This window comes from Pseudopipra pipra, chromosome 1, assembly GCF_036250125.1.
Source record: "Pseudopipra pipra isolate bDixPip1 chromosome 1, bDixPip1.hap1, whole genome shotgun sequence".
NCBI classification, from domain to species: Eukaryota; Metazoa; Chordata; class Aves; order Passeriformes; family Pipridae; genus Pseudopipra; species Pseudopipra pipra.
This window is the reverse complement of record NC_087549.1, coordinates 45,742,228-45,755,735: the sequence shown is the minus strand read 5'-3', so window position 1 is coordinate 45,755,735 and position 13,508 is coordinate 45,742,228. Positions and strand designations below refer to the sequence as shown.

At 45.5% G+C, this 13,508-nt stretch overlaps 1 protein-coding gene across 5 annotated transcripts in view; it reads right to left on the bottom strand.

Annotated features, from left to right (window-relative positions):
* The window catches only part of CDH2 (cadherin 2), a 118,409-nt gene extending 106,180 nt beyond the window's left edge, over positions 1-12,229 (bottom strand). The window contains exons 1-2 of one of the 5 annotated variants that reach the window (XM_064654555.1): positions 11,975-12,229; positions 14-128 (exon numbers count right to left, since the gene is read on the bottom strand). In XM_064654555.1, the coding sequence (XP_064510625.1) occupies positions 14-128; positions 11,975-12,214 (355 nt within the window). In that variant the 5' untranslated portion in view covers positions 12,215-12,229. Of the gene's footprint in view, positions 1-13; positions 129-10,076; positions 10,096-10,119; positions 10,222-10,387; positions 10,500-11,251; positions 11,823-11,974 lie in introns of those variants that run through there. The other 4 variants (XM_064654516.1, XM_064654548.1, XM_064654538.1 and 1 more) reach the window with 4 other exon arrangements.
* Positions 12,230-13,508: the final 1,279 nt, after the last annotated feature.

Below are 13,508 nucleotides of genomic sequence, written 5' to 3'. Positions count from 1 at the left end.
TTTCTAACCATACCGTTGAGAAGAGGCTGTCCTCCATGTACACTCCTTGACACCACTGCACTGTGAACATCTTCAGGAAACCCAGTCTTGCATGACATATCTTCTTCACAGGTTGCTTTTATCGGTGCCTGAAACATAAGACAAAATTTATGTAATACTTGCAACCCTCATTCACCAGAGAAACATTCGGGTTGGCATGTACTCCATTTTGCTGCTGTCTTGTACAAGCAGAATCTTTGTTTCTGAATGCCTGCAATTAGGACCGCGAGGGCAAAGGGTTAATCTTTCTGATAACTGGAATGGAAGGAACAAATCCCACTTGTCTGGTAAGATCTAAATAATACACAATCTTGATTCTTCTGACAACTGAGTATTTCCACTAAACCAGCCATCAAGACTGAAGGGGAATCATAAGGGGAACAAAAACATTCCTTCCTCTGGAAATAAATGTTGCACAAAACCCTTTGGTAACTTTTTCACAGACAGATAACTTGAGAGGAATGACTTCAACCACTGCTTTAAAATGCTTTATTTAGAGTATTTCTATGTGAGGCTGTACCAGAACAACTAAACCAAGATAAAATGTTACATTTGCACTACGTTAACATTTGTGTTAGCATTCAAAAAGATACCATATAAAGCCAAATGTTTCCAATGCAATCTCCTTCCATTTCAAAGGGACATTAAGTTAAAAGCAGAGCAGCTCATTATCAAATCTGCACAACAAGGGTAGAGCTGAGCCACTGAAACTGTTTTTTCTCTCACTTGTTAAGAAAGTTTACCTTCAAATCACAGTCTTAAAAGAGTTTCATAAATGCCTTTTTATTAAGAAATATAATACAGCATTTGGAAACTTGTTTTTTCTGTATCTTCCACATTCAGAAGATACTTCTGATAGCTAAGCTATTTTCCAGGACAGTTCTGTGGCAAAGGACTAAGATTTCTTTTCAGTGGGTTGTTTTTGTCTCATTTCGGTGCTGCATAAGACAACAGTCCATCTTACATGTGAGTACGTAACGATACGTGGCAAAATCTCTTTCACACTGCACAAGGCAGACAGACCAGCTCCCACGCCAGCCTGAGCTGAGATCCGTACAAGAAATCGCGAGAGCCCTCGCACAATCTCAAACATGCCTACGTGCCAAATAAAGGCCTATCCACATGCATGCCCAGATGTAGTACATGGTCTTTGAAAGCACAAGCAACTGTGCCGTTATATCATACTTAAATCTAATCAAGACTTAAATTAGATTTTCCTTTTTATTTTCTCAGATGGTCTTCCACCAAGCAGACCTGTTCAAGGCCATGTAAGCACATCTGCATACACTTGACAAAGAAAGCCCTATACGAAAAAGAAAAAAAAAAAGGACAGAGAAAGAGGACAGGACGAGGTTATTCACCAATTCACAATAGTAATTTCAGGGAAAAAGAGTCTTAAAGCAGAGGTGGGACAAGAGCACCTCAAACCACAAGGGTTTCGTCAGGGAAAAGGGACTGGACAGAAGCATAATCTCTCCACTGATATACACATGGTCAAGCTCAGCCTGCCAAGCCCTACTAGAATAATTTTATCACTAATAGAAGGAGGCATTTGTAACACATTGCTCTACATTAACACCAACACATTCCTAACTGTGCAACTCAACACTCACACTAACAAAAATTAAAAAATTAACTAGCAAGTTAATTCACTATCCAGGTAAGTGCTCAGTGAGACAACTTGATAATTATCGAGTTTCAGGTTAATGGAAACTGTGGTGTGGATTTACTTGTGACTTAAGCTCTACATAGGTATCTCACCCATGTACAATTGCTTATGTACTTGAAAATGTCTATATGTGGACCCTAAAGAGAAAGCAAACATAAAGCAATAGTTTAAATTACCATGGGACTATGTTACCTGCAAAACTGGAACTTGGATCTGTAGCTAAGCCCAAACAGTCTATTTAAACACTGAGTTTTTAAGATAAAAAGATGGTAAATGAGAAATAATTAAAATTCCAACTGCCAGTTTCCTCAGCTTTAGAACTCAAATCACAAGTTTGATAAGGTTCCCATAATTTGAAAGAAAAATAGTAAGAGACTCATTTAAACTACTCTACAAAAGATGATGTCAAAGTAAATGTGGTGGAAAAGAAAAAAAATAGACTTTCGTGGTATCATTGATATAAAAAGGTACTGGGTGGCTTGGTGGGCAGCTGAGGAGACAGCAGGATTTTTAACAAGTCTGCACCCATGCGCCTGGGAATCTTTCAGCCTTTTCAGTAATCTATATGTACTAAACAGCTCTTATAAACTGAAACAATGCCCACTGAAACAAAGGCTGGGGGACATGAATAGAGAGCCTTCTTTATTCTTTCATTTGCAGCCATCGATTTTATCCGGAAACAAAAGACTGTACTCTGCTCTCCAAAAACAGCCCTTTGTAAAGATTGTTTCAGAATAAAAACACAAGGGAAAGAAGAATTCAAATTTTCAGCAATTCTTAATTGCCCTATGTTAAGCGTTCTGAATTAAGTTGAAGTTGCAACTTCAGACACACCAGGTCATATCGAGTTCAGCCTAAGAGTACTTCAAGATTTAAACCATTTTAACTCCAAGCAAAGGAGGATGCTGAAATATTTTTATCCCCTTATCTGGGGCAAAAGGTGAAAGCTAATGAAGATTATGATTACAAACTACGTTATTGTAATTTACAGAGTTTTGTGTGACTAGTACAATTCCCAAGACTGTTTCAAACATAAGATAATATTACTAGTACATTCATCTACAGAAGGACTCTACTCAAAAAAACTCTGTCTTTTAAGATGGAATGCAATTACTTTAGCTTGTACCCACATAAAACCTACTCAGTGCAGTTACAAAACTTTAAACAAGTTCAGCACTTGGAAAATTCTCCTCTCAAGTGCTGACAGACTTTGCTAGAGCAAAATAGAGTTACTATTGAAAAAGTATTCTGCTTTCCTCATCCTTAATGACTTATTTAGTCATTTTTAGCTGCAAAATGAGTAATAAGCATTACTGTCTTCAGATGCTAGAGAGCTAACACCTGGTCAAACATGGTGTCAGATCATGCATATAAACTCAGTACTGTAAGATCTCAGATTAAATGCAACACACAAACTGCAATTTTGAAGCATCATGATGTAAATTAGAAGTCCTTTGCCAAAACTGTTATTCAATCAATTAAGAGAATTCACCTTTTTGATATATTTAGACAGTTAAGTTTGCAATTTTGATACCGTGCTCCTCACTTACTTTAGTTTCATATCTAGAAATCTGTGTTTTAATTCCAAGGTTATATTCCAGCTCAGTTTAAAAAAAATAAATTACAAAAACACCACAACAACCTGTTGACAATCTCAATTTTATAATTCTAAAGGATTCACATTTACATCTTTTTCTAAACATCACCAGTAGAAGTTTTCCAATACAGGCCTCACGGTTGTGAAGTTTGTAAACTGAAACAAGAATAAAGCCAAGCAGGATTTCTTCACTAGTCTTGACAGTTCTGGATTAATAACCCTTTCCAATTTCCATAGTTTCTAAAAAGTAGACATATTTAAAATGCAATTCCAAACATCTGGAAACATCCATTTAAAGAAACATCTATTTCAAAATGTAAGCTCACCACTTCCGAATATACCATACACCACTGGAGTTCAACAGTAGCTACATTAATCTGAAATATCAAAGTCTCTGTTCTTCAAAGTCTCTTCTTCTGCATGCATTACAACATAAGATTTCTTAATAGCAATTGTACCAAAATGCAAGGGAAGTTGCTTTTGAAAGACTGCTTTCTTTTATAATCAATGTAATTTACTCCTATAGGAAAATAAGCCTAGGTAGTAAAATGAGAAACAGAGGGGTATGCATCAGAGAAAATATCATACTATAGAGTATAATTGAACACAGTACAGCTACTAGGTGCCAAGTCCAGCCAATTCACCAGGACATTATTGTATGAAGTTCAAAACAATGTCTGACATAATTATATGTATGACTAAGCAAGAACAGGGTATTCGAGCTCTTCCTCCTTAATAACCAATATTAATTTGCAGTTATGACACTAATATTCAACTTAAGCACAGATCACAGAAACATTTGTGACTGTGTTTAAAGACTGGGTGTTTCTTCATTAATTTAAAAGCCAGGATGGTGCCCAATACTCATTTGCAACTTACGTTGCAACTCTAGAGATTGTCCTGTCCATTTTTAGCTTTGTGTAAAGACATTATCTGACACAGTGGGATATGCTGTAAAAGGTGGGTGTTATTTCATAGCGAGTTTCTACTTACTGCCATAAGGCATACAAAAGACACTCTGCAGGATGATAGAACATCTCTGAAAAGCTTTAGATGCTAAAATTCAAACTGTTAAGCAACTCTCTTAAATCTCCAACTTGCTGCAAAGAAAAGCTGCAACAGTTTATACCCCCACAGTACTCAGTACTTCAGCAAATGTAGTCAAGTATAATTTGTTTTCAACTGTAGAGTGCAACTGAAGCAAAAGAAATGTGCCTTTCATCCAAATTGTTCAGGAAGCCAAGAGCTTCCAAAGTGGGTGCCAGGCTACATCCTCCCAGAGGTCATTCAGTTACACCAGAAAGGGCTTTCGTTAGGCCATCTTCACTTCTACTTAACACTCTGTTTCATGAACCACAAGATTTTAGATCAGAAATTAAACCAATACTTACAGCTCCCAAGCACCTTCCCCAAGTGACAAAATCTGCAACATCTGTGTTTTAAAATAAAGTTGTTTTAAACCACCAAAGGTTCATAGAATGCCTTGGGTTGTAAGAAACCTTAAAGATCATCCAGTTTCAACCCCTCTGCCATGGGCACAGACACCTTCCACTAGACCATGTTGCTCAAAGCCCCATCCAGCTTGACCTTGAACAAGTTGAGGTATGGGGCATCCTCAACTTCTCTGGGCAACCTGTTCCAGTGCCTTACCACTGTCACAGTAAAGAATTTCTTCCTAGTATCTAATCTAAACCTACCTTCTTTCAGTTTGTAGCTATTCCCCCTTGTCCTGTCACTACATGCCCTCGCACAAAGTCTCCTTCCACCTTCCTTGTAGGCTCCCTTCAGATACTGGAAGGTTGCAATTAGGTCACTGAAGCCTTCTCTTTTCCATGCTGAACAATCACAATTCTCTCACACTTTCCTCATAGGAGAGGTGTTCCATCCCTCTACTAATCTTCATGACCCTCCAACAGGTCAATGTCCTTCCTCTGCTTGGGACCCCAGAGCTGGATGCAGCACTCCAGGTGGGGTCTCATCACAGCAGAACAGAGGGGTAGAATCACCTCCCTTGACCTGCTGCTCACAGTTTTGGTGCAGCCCAGGATATTGTTGCTTTTCTGGGCTGCAAACACACCTTGTTGGGTCACGTCCAGCCTCTCATCCACCAGCACCCCCAAGTCCTTCTCAGCAAGGACTCTCAACCTGTTCATCTGCCAGCTTTACAAAACATGTTCATAGCCTATTCTGTTAACTCCAACTGAGAAACAATGTTCATTTGCTTTACTAAAAAGGGAGACACTTACTTAGTATATCCCACATAGTTCAAAGCCATCACCCGATATGGACGTTTCCCCTCCCTCAACTAGGAGAACATGGGAGTGCTGCATCTTTCAAAACACGTGGTTCTTCAAGTAAGTCACAGTTCAGAGTAGGGTATCTTAAAATTTCAACTGCAATAATAAAACTAAATAGAATTTCTGTAAATCTAAGCTACATTTTTTTATAATAATAAAAACATCTCAACCAAATAAACCAGTCCTGTATTGGACCATACATTCTAATTTCTCTACAAGAGGAAATGACCTCTCTCTGATTTGATAATAAGCATTGTATTGCTCACACTGAACGTCTCAGCACATGAAAACTGCTGCTAATGTGTACAGGAGGATGCTGCTTTTTCCTGAGCTTTGGGGAGGCCTTGCTGGGCCTCTTTGGGGGGATCACAAAATTTTAACTATGTCTTCAGCTGCTGGGTGATAATTATATGCTAATTATAAGGAATGGAAGAGTCCCTAGAGGAGTCTGTTGGTAAAAATATATTTTTTAAATATGTCAAGGAGTGCCTAGAGGAGAGGATAAATGCGCCTTTTGGAAACATGATATTTAATTAAATACACGAATACTGACTAAAACCAAATAGTTTAACTGAAACACTGAAAAGATTTGGCAGTGATACACCTTCCATCTTGGAAGCTGCTGATCCTGTATCTGTTTTCATAAACCATTTAAAAATAGAAAACCTAATTTCTCTTCTTTATTCAGACGGAGCTCCCATGATCTTTCAACGAGAACTGCAAGATCAAATCAAATGATGAATCATGCAGACTTGGTTATACACCTCTCAAGGTGAACTGCAACATGGCCTGACATCTGGGTGAAAAAGGTCCCTCTCAGCTCATCTCACAAACTACAAACACACTTTAGCAAAATACAAATCTTCACTAAATTCATCCTGTAGTAATGTACAATACCTTTCTTTCCTCTCAAGACTCATTTCTTTGTATACCAGTATTAACTTGGCCAATGAGCAAGTCCCAGTTCAGTGGTACATGAGAAGTACTTTACCACTGCTACTCTAAAAGACATCAAGTATTCCTTTTGCTTTTATTACTCTTCACTCTGACATGTCTCACTGCACCTTACGTACAACTAGTGCCACTGGGTTACTGGAAGTACACAGGTATTCAGCAAGGCCATTACAGGTTCCTCCCACACTTTGTAACAAAAATCTAAAATAAAAATGCCAGGGAACCTTTGGGGAATGGACTTATGTTTTGTATGTATGTATACACTGTCTGAAATAAATTAAATTCTCCTCCTAACGGGAGCAGTGGTGAACTACTGAAACTACTGCAATTTTCTAAACTTTTTTGTTAATCTACAAAAGCATTTACAAAACCAATGAAAAACAGAAAGAGAGTTTAACTGGCAAATTATTCTCTAACTCAGGCAGAAATGGCCATTCAAAAATTCCTTCTCCTTACCACATGATAAAAAGTCCCTTACACAATAGTGTCTGTACTGAGTAAAAATAACTTTACTCACAGCTTCCTCAAGCTATTTTTAAATATACACATGCAACTCTGTCACAACTAAATTGTCTCATGTGTTAGTGTTCAGCTATTTAAAAAACTAATAAATTAAATTATTGATATAAAAGCATCAATGAAACTAAGAAAGACAGAACATGACAGGGTTCTTCCAGTGATGTTTCTGGGAGGTCCCCCAACTTCTGGAAGCAGAAGGGAAAACAACGGATAGGAAGTTTTTGAATTACACACTCTTGACTAGATGTAGTTCAAAAATATGGTAATTTGAGACAATATTTTAAAACCTGGTATCAAAACTATACATTCATCTTCCTAGCACACTGAGCTGCATGCCTAGGTAGCAGTACTACCCACGAGGAGAGGGAGCACTAGAAGGCTCTCTAGAAAATACATATTTATTAAAAATACATAAACTGACAACAGAAGAGAACATACACGTTTGGTTATGTAAGCAGTATATGTATTCCTGAGCTTCCTATAATATCTGGCCAGACAATTAGAACTCATTTAATACACAAAATTATCTCCTGCTTTGTCAACCAATGATTTAAATTCCAAAACCTCGCTGCTGAATTACGCAACCTTATCTGTCCTATAATAGATGCAAAAAGTAGTTTTTAGAAATTATTGTAACAAAATATATATTTAAATAATATATTCAGTTTAATATGCAAAGAGATAATTGCAGAACTGAAGGAAAAAAAGTATCTGAATTTTGAGGCTGTGTCAGTGGTATCACTATCACCTAGACCAGAGAGACAATGATTAGAGAGCTCTCTGCTGCAATAGCCTGCCACATTTAACTTTTCCAATAGATTCTTTGAAGACAAAGTAAAACCAGAACAGAAAGATCTACTTCCAAAAAGGCTGAGGTACTCACACAGCTATCCTGGCTGGTCTGGGGCTTATGAGATGTGTTATAAAATGCATTCAATTCATTTCAGTTCACTTTGTAAGGAGTTAATGATGTTGAAGTCTGTTAATGGGGTTGAAAATCAGAGACATCCTAAAACTTATGTTTAAACAATTGTATATTTACTGTATTACTTAAAATAGACTGATAAAAAAATATCTATGACACAGGTATATTGTGAGAGACAGAATATGTACCCACAACAGGAGATCTCGCTGCCACTTCTTCATAAAACCACATTAATATTTCTCATCCCAATTCTGCCAGCAACTACTGCTGGGGCTGATTACTAGAGGGGTAGAGGTGGCAAGAAACGCCATTGCCGAATTCTCAGCTGAGGCAGCTTAACGGGAGTGTCATTTAGGGTAGTAGCTTTATCACCTGGATACATTCGCTAAGACCTGGAAGATGACCAAAACTGCCTGCAGAGGGTAATAACTTATGTCCTCTGTCATCATAATTTGAATTCAAACCGGTCACCTAAGCTCCGAAGGCTCCAAAACTGCTTAATTGTTTACTTGCTTTTGATTTAGAAATGGACAACGTCCACAGAGTGCTTCAATCACCTTATATTATATGTTAAAAAAAAATTATTCCCTTTTTGAGCACAATTTCTACTCCCCTTTCCAGTTTATTTCTAACAGTATTTTCATTCCTGTAAACTCATGCTAGCTTTCCCATTCCTTCTTAAATCCTGTTGGACTGGAACTGTTGTTTTAGCCAGAAAAACAAGACTCACTCCTTTTATCCTCTTTTCTGTCAGGATTTTTTTAACATAATACTCTCAGACTCATACTGATCTGCTAACCAGCAAAATAAAGGGCAGTTTTCGTTCTCTTCTGTCTTGAGCAGGTTACATATTGCTAAAACTCCGAGCCCCGTTTCCTGTACATAAACAACATCCACAGATCTGCCATAAAATCTGATTCCAGTTACAATCTCCCAAGTAATTCCATAATGTCAGCTTTTCTACACCACTAACAAACAACAAACTGATTAATAACTGTAGAAAATAGAGGTAGATAGCAGTTGTGTTGCACAGAGGAAAAACTAAGCAGAAAGGTTCAACATTTCAAAAGAACCTGACACAGATAACCTCCTACAAACCAAAACTAGTAGGTGCGATGACAGGGGAATAAAAAGTTAGCACTGCACCTAGCTTGGGAAGGTTCTTCGCAGTATGTGTGAAAGAAAAAGGGGAGAGGGAAAAAGAGCTTTTAAAATGAAACTGTTGTACAGACACAGGTCTATAAATCTGATTTCATACCCAAGTTCCAATTTTGTTACACACTATTAAAAATCAACCCTAACCTGATTTAATGGATACCCAAACAACGGGGAAATTGGATTCCCCAACCGTAACGTGCCAGTGACACTGAGTGATACATAAAAGCAACACGGTTAGCTCCTGTCCTTAATTCATAGCTTGTGCTTCAATTTCAAACCTGCCTTGGGTAGAAGGAAAAAAAAAAAAAAACCGGAATAAAAGCTTACTGCAGATTTTGTGCTTTAAAGATTTATTGAGATAGGAAGACTAAACAGAACTGAAAGCACATACAGTAAACAGCACATAAGGACTTTAAAAAAAAAACCAACACAACCCAACATAACAACAGCCGGTAAGTGGCACATCACAAGTTTCTGAACAGGGTGGCTGCTCTCACATGCAGCCGCTCATGCCCAGCCGGATACTCCCGTGTCACGCCAGCCAGCCTGCCTTGCGTCCCCCTAAGACTCAAGGGAAAATCCTCGTACCTCGCCTGGTGCAAGTCATCAGCCCCCGAGACAGCCTCAGAAACTGCGGGAGGGACTCATTCGCCTGGGGACCCGTGAGGGGATGGGGGTGTCAGAGGGACGGAGAAGCGGAGACGGGCGGACGGGCGGGCTCCTCCTGCCCCCCGCTGCGGCGGAGGCGGCGGGGCCGCACCATGGACAGTGGCTGTCGCCCGCCGCCACCCCCGCCCTGCGCCAGCCGCTGCGGGCTCGGCGGGAGGGCGCCCTGCCCGCCCCAGCACCCCGGCCCCGCTGCCGGCCTCGCCTCAACCCGCTCCCCCGGCCCGGCAGAAATGCCCCAACCGTAAATACCATTAAGAGGCGATGATCTGCGCCATCTGTCCTTCGGACTTACCGCCCTCTCCACCCCCGGCGCGGCGCCGGATACGAGCTCAGCCAGCACAAAGCGAACGGGGAACCCACCGCCACCCTCCCACCTCCGCTCGGGGAGCTCCGCGGGCTCCGCGCCCGCTCCGGACACCGCGCGCTGCCGGAGGGGAGCCCAACCACCGTCCCGCGGGCACTGCCCTCGCTGCCCCAACCGGGATCCATTTTGTCGTCTCCTCGTTCTCCCTCCCCCCCCCCCAGCGTCCCGGCAGTCCTATCTCGCCGCAGACCCCTACTTTCTGCACCCTACGGGGAGCACATCGCGGCTGGCGGTGCCCGGCGCCTCCCCGCGTCCCGCGACCACCTGCCCAGGACCCCGTCACTCGGGACAGAGCCCGCCTGGAGGGCCCCGGCGAGGCAGCAGCAGGACTCGGATAATAATAAATTAAAACACTTCGGAGCCCGAGCCCGTCCCAGTGGAAATTCCCGTTAGCGGCAGGGGGTGGGGAAGCCTAGCGCCCAGGCGGAGGCTGATTAAATTCTTCCCGGGAAGGGATTAGTGGGCACGGGAGCTGGGGGTAGTCGAGACGCGGGGGGCCGCCCCCTTCCCCGCACTTCTCTGGCACCCCCGCCCGCCCTTCCCCACGCGGGGCGGGAGAGTGGGATGTGCGCTCCGTTCCCCGCTCCGTTACTTTGTCCCCCGCGCTCATGGCGGGGCCGAGCTCCCGTGCTCCTGCCGGCCGCGCGGGGACCGGCCGGCCCCCCCGTCCCGCGGCACCTGCTCTCCCGGTAGCGAGGGGGGGAATCCGCGCCCCGTCACCTCTCGCGTCTCGGGGACCACCCTCTCCCTCTCAGCCGGCCCTGGGCAGGAGCTCCCCTGTCTCCCCGGAGCGCGGAACCGGAGCCCGGCGGGGCTGCCCCGAGCAGGTGGCTCCGCGCAAGCGGCCACAAGCCATCGCGGGGCACACCGGCAGCGGGGCAGCGGCGACCGCCACCTTCCCCGACCCCCTCCCCGAGACTCCCCCTCCTCAAAGCGGAGCCTGCCTGTCCCCCCCCCCCCCTCCCATTTGCCCCCCGGCTCTCCCGCCTTCCCCGGGCATCGCCGCCCGTAGGAGAACAAAGAGCCGCAGCCCGGCCCGCTCCCCGCCGGCGGTGCTTACCTGCTGCAGGGCCGCCAGCAGCATCAGCGCTAGCGGCGGCAGGATCCGCGGCGGCGCTCCCGCTACCCGGCACATGGAGGCGAGAAGGGGCGGCGGCAGGGCGGCCCCCAGCAGTTCCGGAGCGCGGCTGGAGCCCGCGGAGCGGGGCGAGGGGAGCGGCGGGGAGGGTCGGGCAGCGGCAGCTGCCGGGAGCTGCGGTCGGCGTCTGCCCCCGCCTGCCGGAGCCGGCTGCCGCTCTAGCTCATGGGCAGCGATGCAGCGGAGGAAGAGAGAGACGGCAGAGAGAGCGGGGGGCGGAGGATGGATGAAACTCAGCTCTGGGTCAGCCTGCTTGTCTCTCTGCCGAGCCCCCTACGCGGTGCAGAGGGTGGGCAGGGAAGAGGAGGAGGAGGAGGATGGGCGAACAAAAGGCTGGGAGATAAGAAAGAAGTAGTCGCTGCTGCTGCTGCTGCGAGGCCAGTGCGGTGGCGGCTCCCTTCGGCTGGCTGACTTCCCCACGTCTGGATCGTGCCCACCTCGCTCCTCCCGCCGGTGGCCCTCAGCGAGCTCGGGCAGGCGGCTCCTCTCAGCGCCTCAGCCCGGGCACGCCAGCACCGCCGCTTCGCCGGCCCCAGCCCTGCTGCATGCTCGCCCCGCACTTTCTCTCTCTCCCTCTTTCTTCTCCTCCCTCCACCCCTCCCCCTGCAGGCAAAGCCCTCCGCCGAAGCACAATGATAACAATACCCCAGCAGCCTCTGCCTGCCGTGCGCCTGTGTACGCGCTCGCCCGGTGCCTGCCTGCCTCCCTGCTGCTGGCAGCTCCCTCTTCGCCTCCCGTCGCTCCCTGCCGGCCGCACGGCCAATGGGAACGGCACGGCAGAGTGAGCGCCGGGGAAATTCGCCGCTGTGCCTGCGAATAGCGCTGCCCCTCCTCGGTCCCCGGAGAGCGGGCGCTGAGGGCAGCGGGGCAGGCGCCAGCGCCCATTCACCCTGCAACACCAGCAGCTCAGGAGCGGGGGAGCGAAATAAATTCCAACCCACACACTTGGTGCACTGAAATGGTTTGGGGGGGGGGGGGGGGGGGTAAGCGAGAACTTGCTGGGGAAGGAAGGAGCTGCCGTGCTCGGCAGGGAACAGTCGGTGCAGTGAGAAGCTGCGGGGGCGCCGCTGGTGCTCGCCCGCTGCCCGGGTGCTGGCGGCTCGGCAAGTTCCGCTCAGCTGTTACTGCTTAGCTTTTTTTTGTTTTTCTTAACTACCTCCCCTCCGTATTTTTTTTCCCTAATCTACCTGCTGAATTTTATCAGCAAATGTTTTCAAAAGCTTGGCTTGTCCAAAAATGTCAGCGTGTGGAAGAGAGCTGGGAAGTGCTGCTGAGCGAACAGTTAGAGAAGCGAGTACCAGTGCTGGCTCATTTGCGGAGCTGGCACAGATTTCCTCTCGCCCATGGGTCAGTCGGCGAAGTTGTTTTTTGTCCATGCATCAGAGCTTCCATCCTTGGATATAATAAGGGGAGGATTTGTAGGCATTGGCCCCTAGACAATCTCATGAAGTAGTGATTCAAAATGGTGCATTATTTATTTTAAGTCATCTTGTTTTACACTTGAACTTGGAAGCAAAATACTTTCTCCCCCCCGCTTTAGAAAATAACACAAACCGTCATGCTCATGTTTTGAAAGGAAACAGCGGATTTGCTTTTATACTTTTGTCGGGGAAGGGCAGCGTAAGTACGCGCTTTTACGACGCTGATTTCATTAGTCTTGAAACTGGAAATAGCGGTCACTTGTGAGCTGCGATACAGCTCTGTACCCAAGTCAGGGAAGAGGGAGGACAGGCCCAGAAGCCGCGGGGGAGATGCGCGCCCGCCGGTGCCGGAGCGGGAACCGCGCCGCCCGCCGCCTCCGCGGGGCAGAGCAGGGCCCGGGCAGCGAGAGAGCCACTCACCACCTGCAAGTCATAACAACCAAATGAGACTCAGCCGAGAAGAGCAGCCTCAATCAGAAAAACAGACCCCCGCCAACCCCTCCCTTCACGCGCCCTCTTTAAAGTTGTAGCCCATGCAATTGCACCGATCCCAGGAGTTGTGAAGAACAGTAAGTGAGGGAAACACCACCTGGTCATGAATTTCGGATTAAAATTTAGCCCAAGACTTAGTGAAAGTAAGCAAGAAGGGCATAGCTGATGTTTAAACATTGGTACAAGGAAGAGTTTCCCGGATTTGCACCTCACGGAACACGTGTTCAGTCTCTTTAGCAATTCTAACGAGAATTGCTTGGATTTGC